The 21,131-nt window shown below is 32.0% G+C and overlaps 1 protein-coding gene across 1 annotated transcript in view; it reads left to right on the top strand.

Annotated features, from left to right (window-relative positions):
- LOC118188465 (glutamate receptor ionotropic, NMDA 2B-like) overlaps positions 1–21,131 on the top strand; it is a 755,448-nt gene that overhangs the window by 584,736 nt on the left and 149,581 nt on the right. The window contains exons 9-10 of the mRNA XM_085823172.1: positions 6,115–6,298; positions 11,972–12,095. Of these exons, the coding sequence (XP_085679298.1) occupies positions 6,115–6,298; positions 11,972–12,095 (308 nt within the window). The remainder of the gene's footprint in view (positions 1–6,114; positions 6,299–11,971; positions 12,096–21,131) is intronic.

Below are 21,131 nucleotides of genomic sequence, written 5' to 3'. Positions count from 1 at the left end.
AGATTTGTAAAAGCTTGAGTAGATTCAAAACCTGCCATAATAATCACCGTTCCGTATCGCAATTTACAAAATCTTGAGTTGCTGGTTTATCTGCTAATGACAATAAAAGTGCAAGTCAAGCATGAGTGTTTACTCCTCAAAATATGATAGCAAATACTATCATACTATCCAAAGTAATGTTTCTAATAGTGTTAGTCGAAGAAACTCTAAGTTTGTGAAAACTGAAACTATAAGCAAAAGGTTTTATTTTGCACTGCTGTAATCAGAGTTCTTGACGAATTAGGTAATTTCGTACCTTGTCGAGTGTTTTTGCATTTCGGCTCACAGGCCAAATTTATCACTGAGGCTGTCTTTTAGACCTTCGTGTGATTAGAAAAAAGGCAAATACTCGGATCAACCACATCTCAAACAAATTGAGAACTGGAGAGCACTTTCTCTCCTCATTTTCATTTAGAACCTTCCATTACAACTTCTGTTTTTGTTATATACAAAGTCTGCGGAAACTTGTAGCACATGTCATTACCATCAAATGAACTCCTTCAATGATCTAGTTTTGTCAGATCCTATGGTTTACGAATCTGCTCCAATATATATTTTTGTAGGATTCAGAATTTCCAAATCGTTTGTTTCGGGTGAATTAATTAAACGAAACCAAAAATATTCAAGAGCTGTTCGTTAGGAACTAGGTTGGACCATTTCAGAAAGAGCATTATTTAAGTTAACAAATTCTTTGAAATTCTCGTCAGATTTAGAACATATCCTATTGCTATTTGCCCAGATAAAAGAATGTTTAAACAAGTCCATGCACTTAAGGAAGATACAGATTTCTAGCGCATTCTTTTGAGAAATCATGAGAATGATTGGATTTAAGAATATCGACTTCTAACGGCGACATCAGGAAGTTCTTCTGCACCTTTCTTATCAACTCTCCAATTATCTTTAGAGATTAAATTATCTTTAGAGCGAACTTTTAACAAGACTACTTTTTATGCTCTTCTGAAGTTGTCAAATCTGACTTTTGTGTTGTTGATCTTTTAACAAGCGCTGTATCAAGAACTGCTACCAAAACTTTAATAGGAGACATTGATAACCTTGTGCTTAAACGTGGCTTCATACTGAGGGAATGGTCATTTAACGTACCTGATGTATTAGGAGAACTCCCACAAGAACTCAAAGAAATTGCTCTTCAGTCAGACATTTTCAAAGAACAGCAAAAAAGGTGTTGGAATAAGTGACACATTCGATGTGCAGTCAGAAGTTGCCAGATGCTTTGACAACTTAGGTGCTTAGTGTTTATTTATGTAAAAATATATTTTCCAAACTCGTGGAATCGCACGTTAGACTGGGATAAATCTCTTAACTCACAACGTTCGACGATTTGGACTCGCTTTCATGGATAGTTCAATTCGATTAGTAAATTAAAAATTCTTAGAATGATTTTAGTTAATAATTATCGTAAGATAGAGTTATATGCCTTTGTGATTCTTCTTAGAGGGCGTATTGTGGGGATATTTATGCTAAATCCTTTTTTGTAGAAGAAATTAAAGTGCCATTGATATGGGCAAAAACAAGAGTTGCAACATTTAAAGTGCAATCTTTACCAAGACTAGAATTCTGCTTAAGGCAGTGATAAAATGTTTGAATGTTCCTCCTAGTAATTGTTTTTCATGGTCAGGTTCTATTATCACTTTATTCTGAATTCCATATGAATCAATTGATTACTATCAGCGTTTCAATGAACATTTCTAGTTACAGAATTATTAGCCAGAATCTATACTGGATGAACAAATGGACATTAAAGTTGAGAGTCTAGAAGTAGTCAAGAAAGAAAGAAAATGCATTATTTCCAATATCGTTATTACTAGTGACGTTTCGTTTCTTTGCATATCTATGTTAGATTTATGTCGAATCACTCTTGATTGTTTATATAAAAAAAACCGAACACTAATTCTTACAATTTTTTCGAAGTAAATTATATTATGAGAATAAGCAAAAAAATTCTATTCCGTGAATTTCGAGTTTAAAATTGCTTCTCGTAAATGACATTCACAACAATGACATTTTTTCTTAAATTTCGTAATACAAGCAGATTTAAAATTAAAATAAGTTTTAAATATAAAATATGATATTCGAATTTTTCCCTTTACAAACACAGAAATACATTGTTAATTCTGTAATCTCAAGTGATTTCAGAATGAATGCAAATTATCCGATTGTTATATACACTTAAAATTTCATATTAAAGTGTCTATGTCTGTATATCTTCTTTGCTCTAGTTTACAGAAAACAATAGTATTAACAATTCTGATTATCATCATAAGGACATTTAACACGTTATATTATTCCAGTTGCTTACTTTATTATGATTGCCTGTAAAGTTTCGGAAATCGAATATTTAGAATGTATACTTCTCTCTTTCTAAACCTCCAAGACGAAGTATAGTCAAGCAATCAATATATTCCCCTTCATGAATATGCAGCATCGATCAATCAAAATTGTTTACACTAGCCCGAAAAGCAAAATGAGCCAGTGTCAGATACTCTGGATAGAAAAGATATATGTCAAGATTACAATGCTGGCGTTTGATCTCATAATCCTTATTATGATCATCTCTTTATTTTCATAAATCTCAACTTAGAAGCTGTCATGTATGGGATCAGCTGAGAATTCGTTAAATCCCAAGACTGATGGGTAACATGTCAAACATCTCTGCAATTTGAGCACATTCAAAGGAAAGCAAAAGAGCGTAAATCTTATAGAGTTTAATGGATGATTACATTTTGTTAAATAAATTATCTAATAAACTACCTGAATTACCAATAATTTTCCATGAACACGTCACCAGCCTGTTTGAAGTTTTTAAAAGTATTTTGAAATTAACTACAAATTACCTTTAACCGTGCATGAAAATTGTATTGTTATTAAACGTTCGACGTCAAATTATAAACTGCGGGATATATTTTTCAAAATGCCAGTCTTATCAAGTTGAATAAACTTAAGATTTTGCGAGCCGCCAAATGACAAGATCCAATTATAATGCCACTAGATAATTAGTATCCAAAACTCTAAATATCACATGGCATTTTTAACCATCCAACCTTTTGGAACATGTTTCTGAGATCTTTCCAAAATTTGTTCAATAAAGTAAATATAGCATCATTTTCCTAGTTATAAAAATAAAACATTTCGTCTAGCCCTATCTCCTATTCTTTTGTTATATTTTTGAAGCATCTACAGGTAAGATTGCTTTTTTTATTACTGTTCACAGATGATTGCTTAATACCTAATTATTTATCAATAGTTACAGATATCATTGCTGGTGATCATATATAAAATAATTTTTTTCAAATCCAATATCTCTTGCTGTAATTTTAGTGCGTGCTAGTGATTCCTGTTTGATCGATAGATTAAATATTAAGTAAGGAAACTCTGACCTGTACTCAAGTTGAAATATGAGGGTAACTCTGAAATTTTTTATTTATAATTAAATAATACAAATAAAACTTACCAAATCTTATGAGCGTTCAAAGTAGTTCTCTCCAGCATCAATGTAATTTGTAAGCGAATTTTCCAAACATTAAACATTTCAAGCCATCCATTTTTTTTTAAATTAATGAAAAATGTCCTTTTGCAGCTTCATCAGCCTCATCTTCGGAATAAAACCGACGGATACGTAAGTGTTCTGCTAAATAGTCAATATTAATTTCTGTAAATTAGTCAAAAGTCACATATAAGCAAGATCAGGAGAATAGGGTGCATATTCTAATGTACTATTATCATAGTGAAGCACGAGTCCCTTAATTTTTACTTCATAAGAAATTTCTGGAAGACATTTAGTAGCGAATCAGTTAATTTTAACTGTCTTCTGTCCCTAGATCTTGACGGCTTTGACCAGTCCTGTACTTCTGAAAAAAAAAAAAAAGACATAAATTACTTTTTGCATTCCTCGTTGTATTTTCCCCATTGTTGATTTGGAGTCATCCTCAAAGACACATACTTTATTTTCTTGCTCTGTGCTATAAAACGGTGTGTACTTTTCTTCAGCAGTTACGATTTTATAAATAATGCGGTGTCCACCCTCATTAAGGAAATTTAAAGTTACTTAATGAGATGGACGTGCTCCAAGTACCATACTCCGTGTTCTGTTCATCTATGGCGAATCAAACGGCAAATTCTTCTTTCTTATGCTGCCCTTTAGAATTATGATATGTATAGCTGCGTATATAGTGTTAAGTGCCTTCTATATCTTTTGGTAGGTACAGCAAGTACCACTCAAACAATTCTTGTATGGCGACATCTTTTCTGAGACTGCAAATGTCAATGGTCTTCCTGTGGGTTTTTTATCCAGAAGGTTAATTTGAATACACTAGTTGTAAATGTTGTAAATAATTTTCTTCTAAATTTAGTCATAGTTTATAATCATATGAAAATCGTACAGCGATAGTGCTCTCATGTGAGCTTCAGTTTCCATTCTTTTAAAATTTATTTTATGATTGATAAATTACAGTTGTTGACAGAAATTACAGTTTGCAATCATGAAAGGCGTTAAATTTACGTACCTAACAAGCAATTTTCTCTTAGAGCATATTGTCTGCCACTGTCTCAAAAATTTCAAATAATACTCAGTAAATTCAAAGAATAAGTGTAAGGTAGCTCCAGCCTGCCGCAGACTTAAGCTGATGACTATATAGAAGAATTTCTTTATTATAGTCGATCATTTCATTCTCAGGATATTTTATACTTTTAAAGATCACAAATCGGTTTGATTTACATAAGTTTGCTCACAAGGAATGACGTGTGAGTGAAATTGTTGAAATCTTACATTTTCGTCGCGAAGCAGATAAAATTGAGAAAAACCGAAAGTCTTTACGTAGATTCATCCTAATTCATATTTAAGTGAAACTACCACCAGTAATGTAATAAATAAAAGTAGCATCTATGAGCAGTTTAATGAATGTATGTAATAACATCAGAACATAAGTACATATAAGGATGGATGGAATATGTGGAACCAAGTGAACCTGCTTAGTACATCCAAACGAAATTTGATTGAAAGGTTAAAAATATTTTAAGTATATGTATTATAGAAAATTTTCAAAAATACAGAATGAGTCCATTGATGGTGGATGCGCCTAAATGTTTAAACTCCGATGATGCTGATCACAAATTAATGTAAATTTTAACGCTATTTTGTCTTAAATGATAAAAATAGCCTGCATGCAATAAACTGTCATTTGTATCTTTGGACGATATAGAGGTTTAGCGAAGAGTGACTGCTAGTCTGAAGCCTAACATTTGAGTCTGATTATCGCTTGCAGCTGGATTGTTTTTATGTGACTTCATCTTCGAGAGTGCACCGTGCGCAGTGTTCTTTATAATGCCGGCCAAATAATCGACAGGTTCAGCCTTCCTAGCAAATGCTTTCTGATGAATATTCGTCTTTGAATTTGGTATATTTAGCATGAAACATAAACGTGTTTTCCTTATGAAAATCAGATGATATAATTCGTGAATGCATTATAGCAGGTATTCTTAAATCTTTTGATGTGGGGACCCCATAAGATTTACGAAACTTTTGCGGGACCCCCATAAGCATTCCACAAATTTGACACATGCGTGAGTGAAACTATCAGTTTCTTCACTTGTACTGTAATATTTTGCAGTTTTAAGTCATTAATTTTTATAGTAAAATGAAAGTTTCTATCATAAAAAAAATGCGTCGAAATGTTTTCATTTCTTCTTTCTCTGTATTGTCTTTATTTATTTTCAGAAACATTGTGTAAAAATATTTGGTAATTTTAAATTTATTATAATAAGTTAAAGAAATATCAAAATTGCTAAACTTTTGGCGACCTCCTACTGCAGGTCCTGTGACCCCAACTGGAGTCGCGATCCAAAGTTTAAGAAACTCTGTATTATAAGAAACTATTTGTCAACCAGCGAAAAGGAAATAAATTACGCACTCTTAAGATAAGTAAAAATCAAAATGTGTCATTAGATTCTTGTTTTAATACAAATTATCTGCTTTTGTAATTGTTTACAGCATTTATCTTTACTTTTTCTTAAGATTCACAATTAAAATTCAAAATTTTTCTTTTAATTTTCATATTTTAGGTCTTTATGTGAATAGTTCAAGAGAAAAATTAGAAGTTGAAATAGACAAAGCAGTTAATGTCTTTGCTCACGGCCTGGAGAGCTTCTTTGCTGATCCCAAAAGTGTGAACATTAGTTTGACGCCCAACCTCAGTTGTAATGGCGCAGGACAAAGTCGTTGGCATAAAGGGGAAGTCATTTACAAGTAAGTAATATATCAGATTTAGTGGCTAAATTTTAATTTGGAAATTTATCAGAAGCTCCATATAGATTAAGCTTAATAAACGATTAATTTTCAATGTATAAAAAACAGTAATATAAGAAATTTAAAGTTTAGAAAGATCTGATATTTTACAGAGTTAATATGTATATCATCGTAATAGTTCTAAGATTCAACATGTGTTATTATCACTTTATGCACAGGACGTAGGGAAAAAAACCGAACACTTCTTATTTTTGATGTCCTTATAAAAGAATTTGTTTTTAAGAGCATTCTTATTCATACGTTCATTCATTCTCGAAAGTTAACATGTATTTAGCCTATGAGGAGATAAACAAATGATAACACATTCAGAACAAAAGATTCCTTTAGTAAGAAGTTATGGTATGAAAAAGGGTATAAATCAGTAAGTAGTATAGGCACCTCAGTCAGCTATACAGAGGCTGTTAACACATTTTTTAGACGATGTATATTGTATTCACAAAACTAAATTACATAAAATTTTTGTGTTTTAAATGTTCTATTTGACATACCTTATTCTGAATTATCTTTCGCACCGCAATTTCCAGGATAATAATGCCTTTTGAAGTGGCAGAAGAGATATTCTATCCCATTCCTCCCGAACAGCTTTCCAGAGTCCTTTTTAGGGTTTGGGGACAACGTTTGGATAATACAGTTTTTAAAAGTCCGAATGCACAAAAATCCATAGGTGACACATCGGGAGATTTAGTAGAGATATCAGTGAAAGGTATGGCCTTGATACCAGTTTTTTGTTCCATTTCTTTTAGGAAATTTACAGTGGATTTTGATTTGTGACTGCTAGCTTTGTCCTGATGGAGTCTCACAGATTGATGGCACTGTGGGTAAATCGATGGTATTTCATTCAGAAAAATCGGCGATAAAATATGTTCCTTTCCTATCTCGGAAAGAAAAGTGCGCTGACTGAAACGATACAATCCTGAACCAACACAATGAAAAAGATACAACAATAGTTTTCTCAGATAACAGTTCCTGTTTCCTTCGGTGTAAGAGGTCAAGTGCCACCATGAAGTGCAAGTATTTACAAGAAAACCAGCTCTCAGGACATTACAAATTCACGCAAGACCTAACTGCAAGCAACAAATGCAAAGTTATCAAAAGCGCTAAACTAAAAAAAATACTCATAACTCAAAAATCCCTAAAAATCTCACAAATCCAATCTACAACTCAAATTCTACCATTTTCCTATAACCACAGAAATCTCAATTCTTCCACAAAAACTAAGCCTCAGAGAACTTACATTTTACGGACCTTGGCAGAAACCACCAGAAACAAAACAAAATCTTGATACAACTATCTTGATACTAACAAGTCAAATACAAAACTTAAGCCAAAACAAGAATTGACCCCAAATTCTGCAAGACGTTCAACCAAGAAAATAAATTCAAACAAATCTATTACGATCCACTAGTAAATTCAAGACAAACTACTTGTAATCCACAGAAAATTCCCACTCATGAGTACAGAGCTAAAGTAACTAACTAATCTTCTCAAACTTATTTCAAAAATTTTCACAAAACAAATTTCCGTTGTCACAAAATTCTCATTAAAATTCACTTTCTACAATTCTCAAGACTAAATTCAACTTCTTACCGTTTAAACAATTTTCACATGACAACTCTTCACAAACTTAAACCTCAGAAGATAACTAATCTCAATTACTCTGACTCATTAAACTAATCAGAAGTTCACTCAAACCGAAGAATTCAATCCAAAAAAAAAAAAAAAAAAAAAAAAAAAACTAAATATGCAAACATCACTATTGCTGATCTCAGGCAAAATTTCGTATCTAACCCATGTTAATTTTAAAACAGAATTTTGCAATTGAAAAAACAATCTACAAATTTGTAACTCATTCATTTGTATCATTATGCCTTAAGATCTTCTAAAATTCATTGCTCAATATTAGATGAAATTTACTAACACATTACACAGTATACTGGAATCATATCAAGACATTGTAAATCAAAAAGTAATAATATACTTGTTAAGCTAGTTAATCATGAAAACATTACATACATTTCACAAAATATTATTCAGTTAAGTCAAAATTAAAAATTTCTCTAACGTTACCCCTCACAGTTACACATTTCACAAGATTCTAGGTTAAATAAGTAGCAAAGACACAAATTTCTAGCTACGCATAGCTATGGCTTGTCTCATTCAGTAAAATAATTAGAGTCTTTAAGTCTCGTTCTCTTAATAGTGCTCAATGAAAGAGTCCACTTTTTATCGACAAGCACTCGAATATTTATACAAGGATACACAAATAGCATAGGATTATCGTGAAATAATTCATTTTCCATCTTGTATCATAAATCAGAAATCAAAAATATACATCCAGAAAACACTCAAGGATTTTCAACAGTAAAAATGTACAGTACCTATTCTGCTACATTAAATATATATATATTTTTCCTAATTTTAAAGTTCAATTCTGTTTGCCTAACGTTAAAGTCCAAAATTCCTGAAATTCACAAAGATTCTCAAAATTTGTTCTCTTGTATCAACAATTAAGCAAACACAAATCAAAACGAATTAATCCTAGCACATAGACTTAACTCCTTCATTAAAACAGTAAATTACTAAAAATAGGTAAATTCAAAATTCAAATTCAATTCTCGATCCGATCCTTCACTAAGCAGAGGTCACGGCTCCAATGTTCTGTTTCTATACTTTGCCGTGAGAATCATGTGGCACTAATGTTGTGTTACTACTTCCTCTTAGGGAGGAAACTAATGCAGAAACAGACAGGTGAAACCGTAACTAACTAAATACCTACTGAGAACTAAACTCTTAAGAGTTAGCTAATTTCCACATTTTTAGTGATCGTATAAATGAAGATAAAGTACAAATTGCGTTGTGTATTAAGCATCCGGGTCTGCGCCGTGAGAGGATCGAATAAACAAGATGTAAAATCAATATATATATACGAAAAACACATAAAAGATATAAAGAAAACATAAGGAATAGGTTTCCAGATTAAAATACAAGTTTATTGAAATTCCTCAACAATTAAAATTAAATCATATCCTAATCAAGGACTCAATTTTCTTATTTTAGTTACAGTTCAATTTTCTTATTTTAGACACAGGTGAATTCTTCAATTTATCATTTTTTTTTTTTTTTTTTTTTTTTTACATTTATCTCAATTTGCAAATCTACTTCTCTACACAACACTTACACCACGAACTGTCTTTGTAATACCTTTAATTGAATATTCCAAGGTTTTATCCACGGAGCAACTGACATAGTCCGTAATAAGTAGAAAGTAGCAAGTGCTTTGAAACGTGTTATTGTTTTCCAAATGGCGGGCGCTTGCAATTAATGCACTTGTTAGTAATAGCGAACATCCTAAAACTCTTTTGTGGTTTCATCGCTGAGAATGTTGCCGGAGTGCAATACAAGGAACCTGAAATTCACTCGTGAGAAAAAGGAAGCTCTCTTCTAATTTTAAAATGAAAAAAAAACCCTGGAGTATAGATCCAAGGCTCTCCTACACCTCTTTCCCTAATACTAACCTCTCAAGAGGAATTTTAGCTCGATAGCATTTTAAGTACGGCTATATTGGGAAGCCACACTGAGCTTAAATCCAGCCATGCTTTGTTCGGGATTCGAACCTGGACCAAGAACATTGCACCTGTAAAGTTATTATTAGCAATTAGTTAGATACATTGCATTAATAAAGTGGTGGGTGATAATGTGTTAATGAACTACACTGTTGATGTGTATGGTTCAAGCAAATTATTCAACTGAAAATAAATACTAATACATCACGGACTATTCAGTTTATTAATGAAAATCAATAATAAAAATTACGTTTATAACATCACTCTAACTTAGCTTCTGTTATTACATCTGTTACTGTTAATAAATGATGAAAAGGATTTCGGCATCGATAGAAAGGGGTGATATTTCAGTTGCATTCGTCTGCACATGAAAGCATGTTCTTTCTTACATCATAAATTTAAAATGGCCATCTGACGGCGTAAACAGATTTTTTCAGAGAATTGTATTTAATTAACTACTTATTACTAATGTAAATATGCCATATCTTCTGAAATGTTAGCTAAATGAAAAAATTGTTATACAACCATAACATTAAACAGTAGGAAATTAAATGCTAGACAGAAAACAGAGCGATTTTAGCCATTCAGTCACCACAGAGAATGTAGTGCCAGAAAGTGTTTGGTTTTCGTTAAAAAGTAACCCGCGAAGGACTTGCTTTAGGTCATAAGAGCTCGGTCGCTCCAGAAAAAATTTGTATAACGTCCTTCGTTCAACGAAAATAGTTCAGTCTGCTGTCACGGTCCCTGCCTCGATAATGGCAAGAATTTCAAATTTTCAAAACCTTTAGATAGAAGCTAGTCCTAAATCCTGGCCCGGTCCAGTGGCGGTATATAAATTTTCCTTATTAGTAACCTTTTTACTATCGTAGTAAAACACAATAATCTTTATCATCAAAATCACATTTTGGGAAAAATAATTTTAACTCCTTGAAGTGACAGATTTCAGATGCATGATCGCATAAAACTTCTTTTTGTGTCCCATAACGCATATCCTTGTTTATTTTTTGATGTACTAATTTTGCTCTCTGTAAAAGTTTAGTTTTCCTATATGTTTGCATTTCGAACTTTTAACGTATTACCTTTAAACTTCTGGAAAAAGAATTTGCTTATTCTTCCCTTGACAGCCTTCGAATGTTTTTTCATAAACTGAACAAACACAGCTTTTTCTTTATTTATTTGTTTGGTGCTTAGAGGGGGTAGTTCCGAATTTTGTTTACCTTGAAGAAAACAGCCACCATCTTTATAACTGGCATTCGCATTTCACTACAGAACTAGTAATCTGCAGAAATAATGATCTTTTACATCAGAACTAATGATCAGCATGCAAAACAGTAGCGGTGACAAAAATTTGCTTTTACTCCTAATTTAGGTATTATTAATATTTTCCGTTAAGATTTCAGTATATGTATCACATAGTATTACTTTCAAAATTAATTTTACGAACATGAGTTTTCTAATCCTCCTTTGATTCTCATCGAAATACAAGATTAATAAAAACAAAAACAGATTTACTTTTGTTTTGAGATGTGTGCTAATTTAATTACATAACCAAATGTAATTACTCTTCAAATCAAAGGACCTAAAAAAAGAACAGAAACGAAAAAGGGTGTATTATTAATAGCAGATTTTTATTAATTATAGCATGGGTTATTCTCCTTTCATGTGACTTTTTAATCTGCTAATGGATTAACTGTGAATATTAGATATATATACAGCGAAAGACAGAGAGAATAATTTAACTTTCTTCATATAATTCTGTTGAAAAATAACTGAAACTGTCTTTTACAAAGGTATCACCCCTTAAAAAGATTTCGTGAACGAGTGTAACTGCATGGATCGTAGCTTTCATTATTGCTTAGAAATGTGTCAATTCAAGAACTATTAGTTACTCTGCAAAACACACTTCATGCATATTTTAAACTATAGAGCAGACGTCGGCAATAGTTTACAAAAGGGAATAATATCATGAGATTGCCTTACAATACGCAGTTTAGATCATCTAGGTAATAAAAATATGGAGAAATTTTATTCATGTTTTCCTACATTTCAGGCACATGCGAGGAGTATCCTTTTATTCCAAGACTAATGGTCGCCTCGTCGAATTTAACTTAGATGGTACTCTGAAGGACGTCGAAATCTACGTCATGAATCTAAACCACAACGGTTGGGAAAAGGTAAAATTTATTTCGTTTTTTACTTTTGAGTTGAAGATCTCAAGTAGGATGCTTTTTGTATGACGAAAGAGAAAAAAAATGATGATCTGAATGCGCATTTTTATGTATGAAAGGCAAAGTATGTCTGATAAAAAAACATAAGTATTTTAACACGTTTACGGGATGTTTTTATAAAATTATCTAGTTTTCAAGAGCAGTCAAATACACTGGAAAAAATATATAAAGAACTTCCAAAGCATGCGGCATCAGCTTAAGACATGCATTCAACATTTTTTCGTATTTCTTCCAAACTTCCTTTCTGATGCTTTTGCGTTTGAAAACTACATATCTATAATTCTTTGAAAACGAATCATAGAATCTCAATAGAGCATTTTGATTATTTTTTTAATTTCATACTTTTTACTTCTAAGAGTATGGAATGTTAACTAATTAAATAAAATTTTACACGAGGAATAGGATGAGGAACACTAGCGCATTTCTCCAAGGCAAAATCAAAGAGTTTCTAAAAGATGAAAAGAAATTAAAAGAAGCCCATAAATGAGAAAAAAGATATGATGATGCCCAGTTCTAAGCCTGAAAAAAATTATATGTGTATTTATTTCTAAAATTCATATGGGCATAAAAGAAGACGAATATGTAAACGAATATATAAACTCAAAATAAGAATTCGATGGCTTTAGCAAACTTCATAATACGGGACGTTTATAAAATGTATAGTGCGGCTTTAAAAATAAATAATATATCGATGTATTAGTTTATTAGGGCAAACCTTAGCATAAGCAGCGGCAACTGTACAAGATTTTGATGCATTAACCACTATCCTTCAATATGTGCAACCTTGGTCACACGACACTCATCTACACGGTAATCAAATTCTCCCCATACTCGGTGTAGCAAGTCCGATCTGCTACAATGCTTTGTCTAACCACAAACTTCCTCAAGACACACAGGCATTAGCGGTACATAAACTCACTCTTTAGCGAACACCCAAAAGAAAGAAATCGCATAATATGATGGCCAGGTGAGAATGTTGTTGTCTGTTCTTGCAGCATGTCCAATACAGCGTTGGTGAACAAAACGATTAAGAAACTCTCGTAGATGCTTGTAAAAATGGGGCAGAGTACTGTTTAGTTGAAAAATATAATCATTCGTGTTCGGTTAGGGTAACAATCAGGTTTCCAACATGTGGTAGAAATGAGTCACCAATCGCAGTTTCTTGTTCGAGGAAAAATGGGCCACGCACTTTCTCGCGGGATACCGCACAGAAAATATGCACGAAACTCTCGCTGCACTAAAACCACAGATCTGGACACCTTAAAAAGGAACGCACGAATAGTCTTTTCCTGTTGCGGTGCCATCTTGGAAATTGGGTAGTAAGCGTGACAAGTAAATAGCAGGTAGACGTGCCAATGTTTATGGTGTAGGTTTTACACTAAGGTAATGCATCGATTTATTATTCATTTTTAAAACTGCACCATTCATTTATAAACACCCTGTATAGTTAATAATGGAATATTATAAATAAAACAAGAAGGAATTTATCCAGGGTTCAAACCGTAATTAAACTGCTACTATAATTTTAGAAGCAAAAATGTAACGTTATGACGCTTTTATTATCTTTTTTATTTAAGGATCTTTTTGTTTCAGTTTTCTTTCCCAACAACTGCTAAATTCCCGTGTCTGATAAATAATTTCATTTTATCGTCATCCTAAGTATTCATGCAAAATTTTCTCTATGCATTTATACTAAATTTCGGTACTAAATATTATTTGTTTTCGTTTTCTAAAACTTCAAATTCTTATTACAGTTCATTGTATTGCATAAATAACGGTAAGCTCATTACTGAAGAATTTATTGCAGGAACTCAATAACACAAACGAGTAGCATGCATAATAAACAATACAAAGAAATTTAAATCTGTTTAAATTTCATATTGATTGAAAAGTTAGGTCCATTAACCGATTGCCTCATTGTTTTAACTAAATTATCACTTTTCGAAATTTCTCACACGGATAAAAATGAGATAAGACTTGTAATAAATTATAAAGATCTTTGGCAGGGACACAGGACGTTGTGCTGTTTCCTCGAAACGCTCTGAGAACTACTTTAACCGATTTTGTATTTTTTCAGCCGAGTTACTCGCTTAAATTAGAATAATGAGCCAATACTTGATAAGCTTCTGATTGCGAATCTCCAGCGTTAAATTGCTTAGAAGTTTAATTCAGCTTTTCTGAAATACTGCAAAGTACGAAGATTTATTTGCAAGCATTAGGTCGTACATTTGTTAAGTTTTAAACAAAGTTTCTTTAAACCTTCTTCTGCGCTGGTAGTTACTTACATTAACGGTAGGATAAGTCGCCTTATAGTCTGAGTAGGTACCATGTAATTTACTGAGAGGATCCGTACAGATTACTTGATTGAAGATAAAATTTCATATTCAATTATTCTGTAAACACTGAAAATTAAATTTCATGACTCTCATCTTCTCTTTTTAACGGTGCTCTGGCATACTGCTGATACAACAACACGAAGATCAGTGTTTTGACTGGAATCTAACAAACTTTTCTGTATTGACAGAACTTTTACATCGGAACAAAGAGTTGAAAATTAGGGTTTTAGTTTCTTTTTCTAATAGCATTGTTTAACATTCTTTGGTAATTTTTATCGACTTATAGGAAATCTCTTCATTTGATAAAAATTACCGATAAATTTAGATAAGGGAAATATTTTTGATTGTTGTTTGCTTGTCATTGTAAAATTTTTGCAATAATGATCCGTATTCACATAAATTTTCTTTCACAATATTTTTATATATCTCTCAGCTTTAGTATCTCATATAAATAATATCGAGATTTTATTTTATTGAAATAATTCGACTACGCATTTCTTATACTTTCGTAAAAATATAAGAGGCACATGCAATCAATTACATATTTATCGTGGATGTCTTGAAATTTCTGGAGTTTTTAAAACATCAATGAACATGTTGCTAATTTATGGTTGTTATAATTTGGATCAAAGAGTATTACGCAGGATATGGGCGTAAATTGCAACACCAACTTGTATGAATTTGCTGTTTGCGATCCTATTTTAAATTTTAAAGGATTCATGATTGCTCTTACTGTTTTTTTTGCGATTGCCTTCATTATATGTATTACCAGATACTACAAAAGGAGCGAATCTTAGACAGCAATTACTATTGAAATGTCCGTGTCATTAATTTTACGAATATTCCTTGAGCACCTGCAACATTATCTTACAACAGCAGTTCAAACGCATCAGGCCATTATGTAGCTTTGTCTCTCTTCTAATAAGAATACCTTGGAGCATTACTGGGACATAACGTTAACAAGCTTAAGATGCGCGGTTTCCGCAACGTCCAATTCAACACTATCACGATCTGCACGACAGATATTGTACTCAGTTACTGTTCAGCGAAGTAAATTGTCCATATGGCTATGTATTTTACTATTGAGGTTCAAGGATGATTACCCACAATTATATACTTATATTAAAGAATACAAAATTACATACGTCCTCTCAGTGTTATTTCGAATAAATTAAAATCAAAATGACACTTTAAAAAGGAATTAATATGGTTTATATATTTCCAAGTATTTGTAATTTTAAATCGTTTTATTACAAAAACACTTTTCATAGTTTTGCATCTGACATAAATTTTAATAATTTTAATATTTTCTACCCACAAAAAAACTAAGATTTCCTTAGTTTATGTCGTGAATTGGACGGGCAATTACGGAATGTATGCAAGACGCTTTAGGATTAAGTGTGTAAACCTCAAAACTTGAATAAAAGTAGTTTTATTATTGTTTTCTGTGCATGTATATTTCTACTAATGCTCTATAATATTAGAAAAAATGAAGTAATCTCCGGCACTTCAGATTGTTGTAATACTTTCTGATTCCTTTTACAATGATGCGTCAGGAACAAAATGTGGTCGCAAACAGCTAAATTGTTAGCAAAAGAGCTAATTTTGTAATATTAAATAATTAATGATATTGTATTGTTAGAAGTGAACTTTATATCTCTTCATTATTCAGTATTTTATCCATAACAACTAATATTGTTGTGTAATGTAAAAGCAAAAATTCCTTAAATTTAGGTAAATAGAAAATAGATTTTAGAAAAAGAAATGTGTTGGTAACCATTGCCGATTGTTAAGATGTCACAGTGTTTCTTGGACGCTTCGAAAAAAATGAAAAATAAGTATACGTCTATTAAGTTTCATGCTTTACTTTCTCACCAAACATAATGATTTCTTGAAACTCTTCTGATTATTAGCTATCAGAATCTTCCTAAAACAAATTTTCCTCTTTTACTGGTAAAAATTAAGATACTTGACAATAATTTCAAACCTAAAATCTGTTGTATATTAAATTGAAGACTTGCGTCTGTTGCGTCTTTCATATTAAAGACGCAACAGACATAAACAGATATATGCATGGTAAGCAAATATGGATGTAGACAAGTAGAGGTATTCAGGCATTCTTAAAGAGCATTGCAAATGAAATGCGATTTAAAATGATATATTTATTTTTATCGTTTTGCAATACATAATTCACCCTACTACAATCATTATACTTACAAGAAATAAAAAAATTAAAAAAAAAACTGTAACAGTTATCTGCCATTTGAAGACCTTTCTAAAGAAATTAGACTTTTACGTAAGTTACGTGGAAGAAATTCTAAACATCACCATGCAAATAATCTGTTTTGGGGGAAGTATTTAATGCCTTTATTCACTTTCAATAAAGATCCGTATGGAAAGCTGAAGACCAAGAGAAGAAACTGAAGTTTTCAAACGGAAGGCAGTTCTGTATATTCATTCCCAGAAGTTCCTCTATATGAATGCTGTTTGTATCTCGTGCTATGTTTAGGCGGTACTCTGTCCTATTTTATACGTTTGAAAGCAGAAATGGAGCTTTACGTGTGAGCAGTGCCGTCGCCCTATCGCCTCCGTAATTCAGGGTGGCAACATTGGCCACAGGCGTTCTAGTGGAAAGAAGTCTAAAGGAGTTAATTCTCGCGAACGCCGCAGAAAGAAGTCTTAAGAGATTAAAATCGCTCTGTGCTGCCAATCTTCCCGGAAAACAAAACTTTTTGAGTTCTTCTTTCCATCTGTCTAATGAGAATGTAGTACACACATTGATTTGGGATGTACATGTGGTTCTGTCTTCCCAAACAAGTTGTATTAAAAATGTCCATGCTAAGCGCTGGATACACAAGTATTAATGAGTTAGAATAATACGCCAGTACTGGTATTAATATGGAGTTAAATGGCATTTTGGGATTGTTTATTATTTTATTTGATCATAGAATGAACGTTATGGTATTTCCTTAAAAAATGGATGGCTTTGAGAAGTTTGTATAGAAAACTGACTTGTGTTGTGTTAGTTATAAAAATTCAAGAAATTGATATACGTAGGAACTTACTGTTAATTTCCCTCAGTTTTTCAAAAATAAATGTGATCAATTAAGTTAATTAATTTGTTTAATTTGAATTTAAACTGCATCATTCGTTTCTCACTTTGTAGCATTTCAGTAATACTTGAACTTCTATATTACAATTGTCTTACAATCAGTGTTTTGCATGTTTAAATACTATATCTAACACAATAAAGAAACATGACAAACTTCAAAGAGGAATGTAAAAAAAAAAAAAAAAAAAAATTAGAAAGCAAAAACGGTTTAAGATTTTTCCTCCTAGTTTTATCTTTATTTATCTTGTTTTTCTGCGGGTGTGAATTTATTGCCTAAGCAGTTGGGCAAGGAACGAAAGTATTGATTAGATCTAAGGAATTATAGACCTATCTAGTTTAATGCTCTTACCAGGAGCAGTGCTTGAATCACTTGTTAACAAAATGTATCTTCACATAAGGAGATAAATGCTGATTCTTTTTTGTCTGCTACAAGAGTTTACATCTTATGACAAATTATTTGATGCCTCAATCATAAATTTCACTCGAAGGAAACATTGTTGCCTCACTCTTCAGAACGACCATAACTTAGGCTGAAAATACAGAAATGTATCTGAATTTTTACTTCGCTTAAAGATAAAACAATATTGAGAAAGAATGAAATATTTTCGCAAAAAACCACTAAAATAAGGAATTATTCTAATTCATTGACATTTTTTCGTTGGTAAAATACTAAAGTATATTTTATAGGAAATAAAGAAACATTTTATAGGAAATAAAATATAGTCATTTTAACGTTTTGTATTTTCAATTAATAATATAATATTAAGATATAGGATCGCGAAAAACAGTGCTTATGATCTATATATAGACATATATTTTAGTTTTGAAAAAATTAATTGAGACAAGTTTATAATTCTATTTATGTTCAAAATGGAACAGTATCATGTTATGTCTTTCCATTGTTTTAGTTGGATCTGAAATTTATAAAAGCTATGCTTAAAATAACTATATAAATAGATTGAAGAACTCATACACTTCGACAGTCAATAAACAGTAATTACAAAATAGATTTCATAAAAAATGCATTGGGATCAGATTTATAACGAAACTGTTCAAAGCTTTTAATTAATGTAGCAGTTTTACACGCATAAAAAGTACTAGAAATTTGTTTCGAGTTTCTCAGTGGAAAGCGTTTTATGATATGGAACAAAAGGAAATGTTTATTGCCTTCGTGACCTAGATATCGGGAAATAAGGTTAACTTACTAAACATACTTCAGTATGAAAATCGACAATTTTAAATAGGAGACAATGAGATATACTACTTAAATTTAAATAGAACTAAAAATTATTATTCTGATGTATGATTTACCAAATCATATAGTTTAATAAATCAGCAACTTCTGTTCTTGAACATGCAAGATATATCAGCTCAAAGAATTAAGAAGTTCTCTGTAGATTAATTAACGTATGAATTGTTTGATACCAGATTTCAATATTTATCAGAATAATTAATTTTATGAATTATGCGTTTCAAGAATAAACTGAGTTAACTTCAAATATAATTTCATTTGAGGTCCAAGGAGAATATTTTACGAAATTCAAAATTTTTTACAGGTATACTAAAATCTAAACTAAAACAAATCTTAAGGAATTTGGAAGACTAGATATTAAGGTATACTAAAGTCTATTCTAGAACAAATCTTAAGACTATTGGAAGACTACATATTTTCAGGAAATTATACAACATGGGAAAACTATTTATGCAACACCTCTAAAAACATTTTTGAAGTGTTTATTTCTTTCAGTTTGCAGATTTCATGTCCAAACAAAATAAAATACCGTCCCCTTAAGGAAATTTTTGATGCAATTATCATATATAAGCGATACAGTGGAAATGGATGTAAATTACATCTTGAATAATTATATCGGGTATAACGAAATTTTCCCACCACGGCAAATATCGTCTGCGCAAACAGTTCACGTTGGCTTGTTTAATCATATTTTGTCAAATTATTTTTGGCATTTAAAAGAAAAACGAAATATGGTTATCATTATGTACTGAAATAGAACTATCACGCTACCAGATTAAAACCATCATTTACTTCTCGTTCTGTTGCAAAACGTAAGCTGCAGAATTTCACCAAATCATGTCTATAGCTTTAGGTACTAATGTTGTATCATATGGCACTGTGAAAGTGTGGTGTGTGGTAGCAAAACTTCGAAAACAAGAACTATGACATTCAAGAAGGAGAGCGCTTTGCCGAGACCTTGTAGACCTTGTAGAAGAACATCAATATGCAACCACTCGAGAGCTTGCTAAGTCCATACATTCAACTTCCATTAGGGGTACTATGCAAAGCATAAACGTGAAGTACAAAATCAGGAGTTGGATGCCGCATGAGCTGTCTCAAGCCTATAAGGACAGACATGTTCGAGCCTGCAGTTATCTGCTCGAATATTAAAGCAAAGAAAAACTTCTGGACCGGATCGTCACTCGTAATGAAAAGTGAGTTTACTTCGACAACAAAGGCCAAAAGGTGGGTTGGTCTGTGCCCGGTGAACTTTTCGACATCGTCGCAAGCGCAATTGGACTAACAAAACGATCTTGCTTTGGATCTGGTTGAATTGCCGTGGTATTATCCACGAAGGATAAATTAATAATGTAAAATATTCGACAGTAAGGTGTACAGCTGGATGCTAGTCCGTGTTGACGCTGCTATCGAGGAAAAACGTCGAAATGAATTCCGGCGCAAAATGCTAATATTCCATCAAGATAATGCAAGACCACATGTGTCTCCATTCACTGGTTGGACTCTGTACGGACTCGAATGGGATCTTTTGCCACACTCAGCATATAACCCTGAACATCGCTCCTTCGGACTTTTACCTTTTTTCACAGCTGCAGCTACATCATGTTGGTGCTGACTTCCATTCTGCGCAAAACGTCTGAAATGAGGCTGATCTGTTTTTGGACTCGAGGCCACCACGTATCCGGGCCGAAGGCTTTGAAAAACCACCAAAACGTTGACGGAAATCATAGATATGGATGGTGATTACTGCCCACACTAAAGGTATTGCTTTCATGTATTTTTCTAACTTTATTAAGAATCTTTGTTTGGCGGAAAACTGTCGTTTCAACCAGATTTATTAAATAAGCTTCTTAGAGATTATCTTGGTTTAATGTACAATGAAAAATTGACTAGCATTTTTTTCTATTATTTGGCATTGTAAGTTTGAACAGCTCAGTTCAGCTGCAAGATATACGTGTTTTACATCTCTATTTTCTAGAGGAGTAATTCCTAAACTTGTAGGCCTACGCGTAACTGCTGAACTTAAAATAATGCTCTTGCTGTTAACCTGAATTCTGCCTTCTAAGATCTCATATAAATAACGTTTTTCGAACTTTATGATTTTTATGTTTTTGAAACTACTGATTTTTTGTAAAATTAACGGTAATAAAAATGGTGTTATCCTGAAATTTTTAGACTGCATTTTTACATTAAAATTACATTACAACATTAAAATTCTTGAAACGATATGTATTTATTTTCACTTTAGTCCTCAATTCATCATTTAATGTGGATAAGATTCA

The sequence above is a fragment of the Stegodyphus dumicola genome, chromosome 9, assembly GCF_044657685.1.
Source record: "Stegodyphus dumicola isolate Sdum_Otavi_A_Nest chromosome 9, ASM4465768v1".
Classification (NCBI taxonomy): Eukaryota; Metazoa; Arthropoda; class Arachnida; order Araneae; family Eresidae; genus Stegodyphus; species Stegodyphus dumicola.
This window is presented reverse-complemented; position numbering and strand designations above follow the sequence as displayed.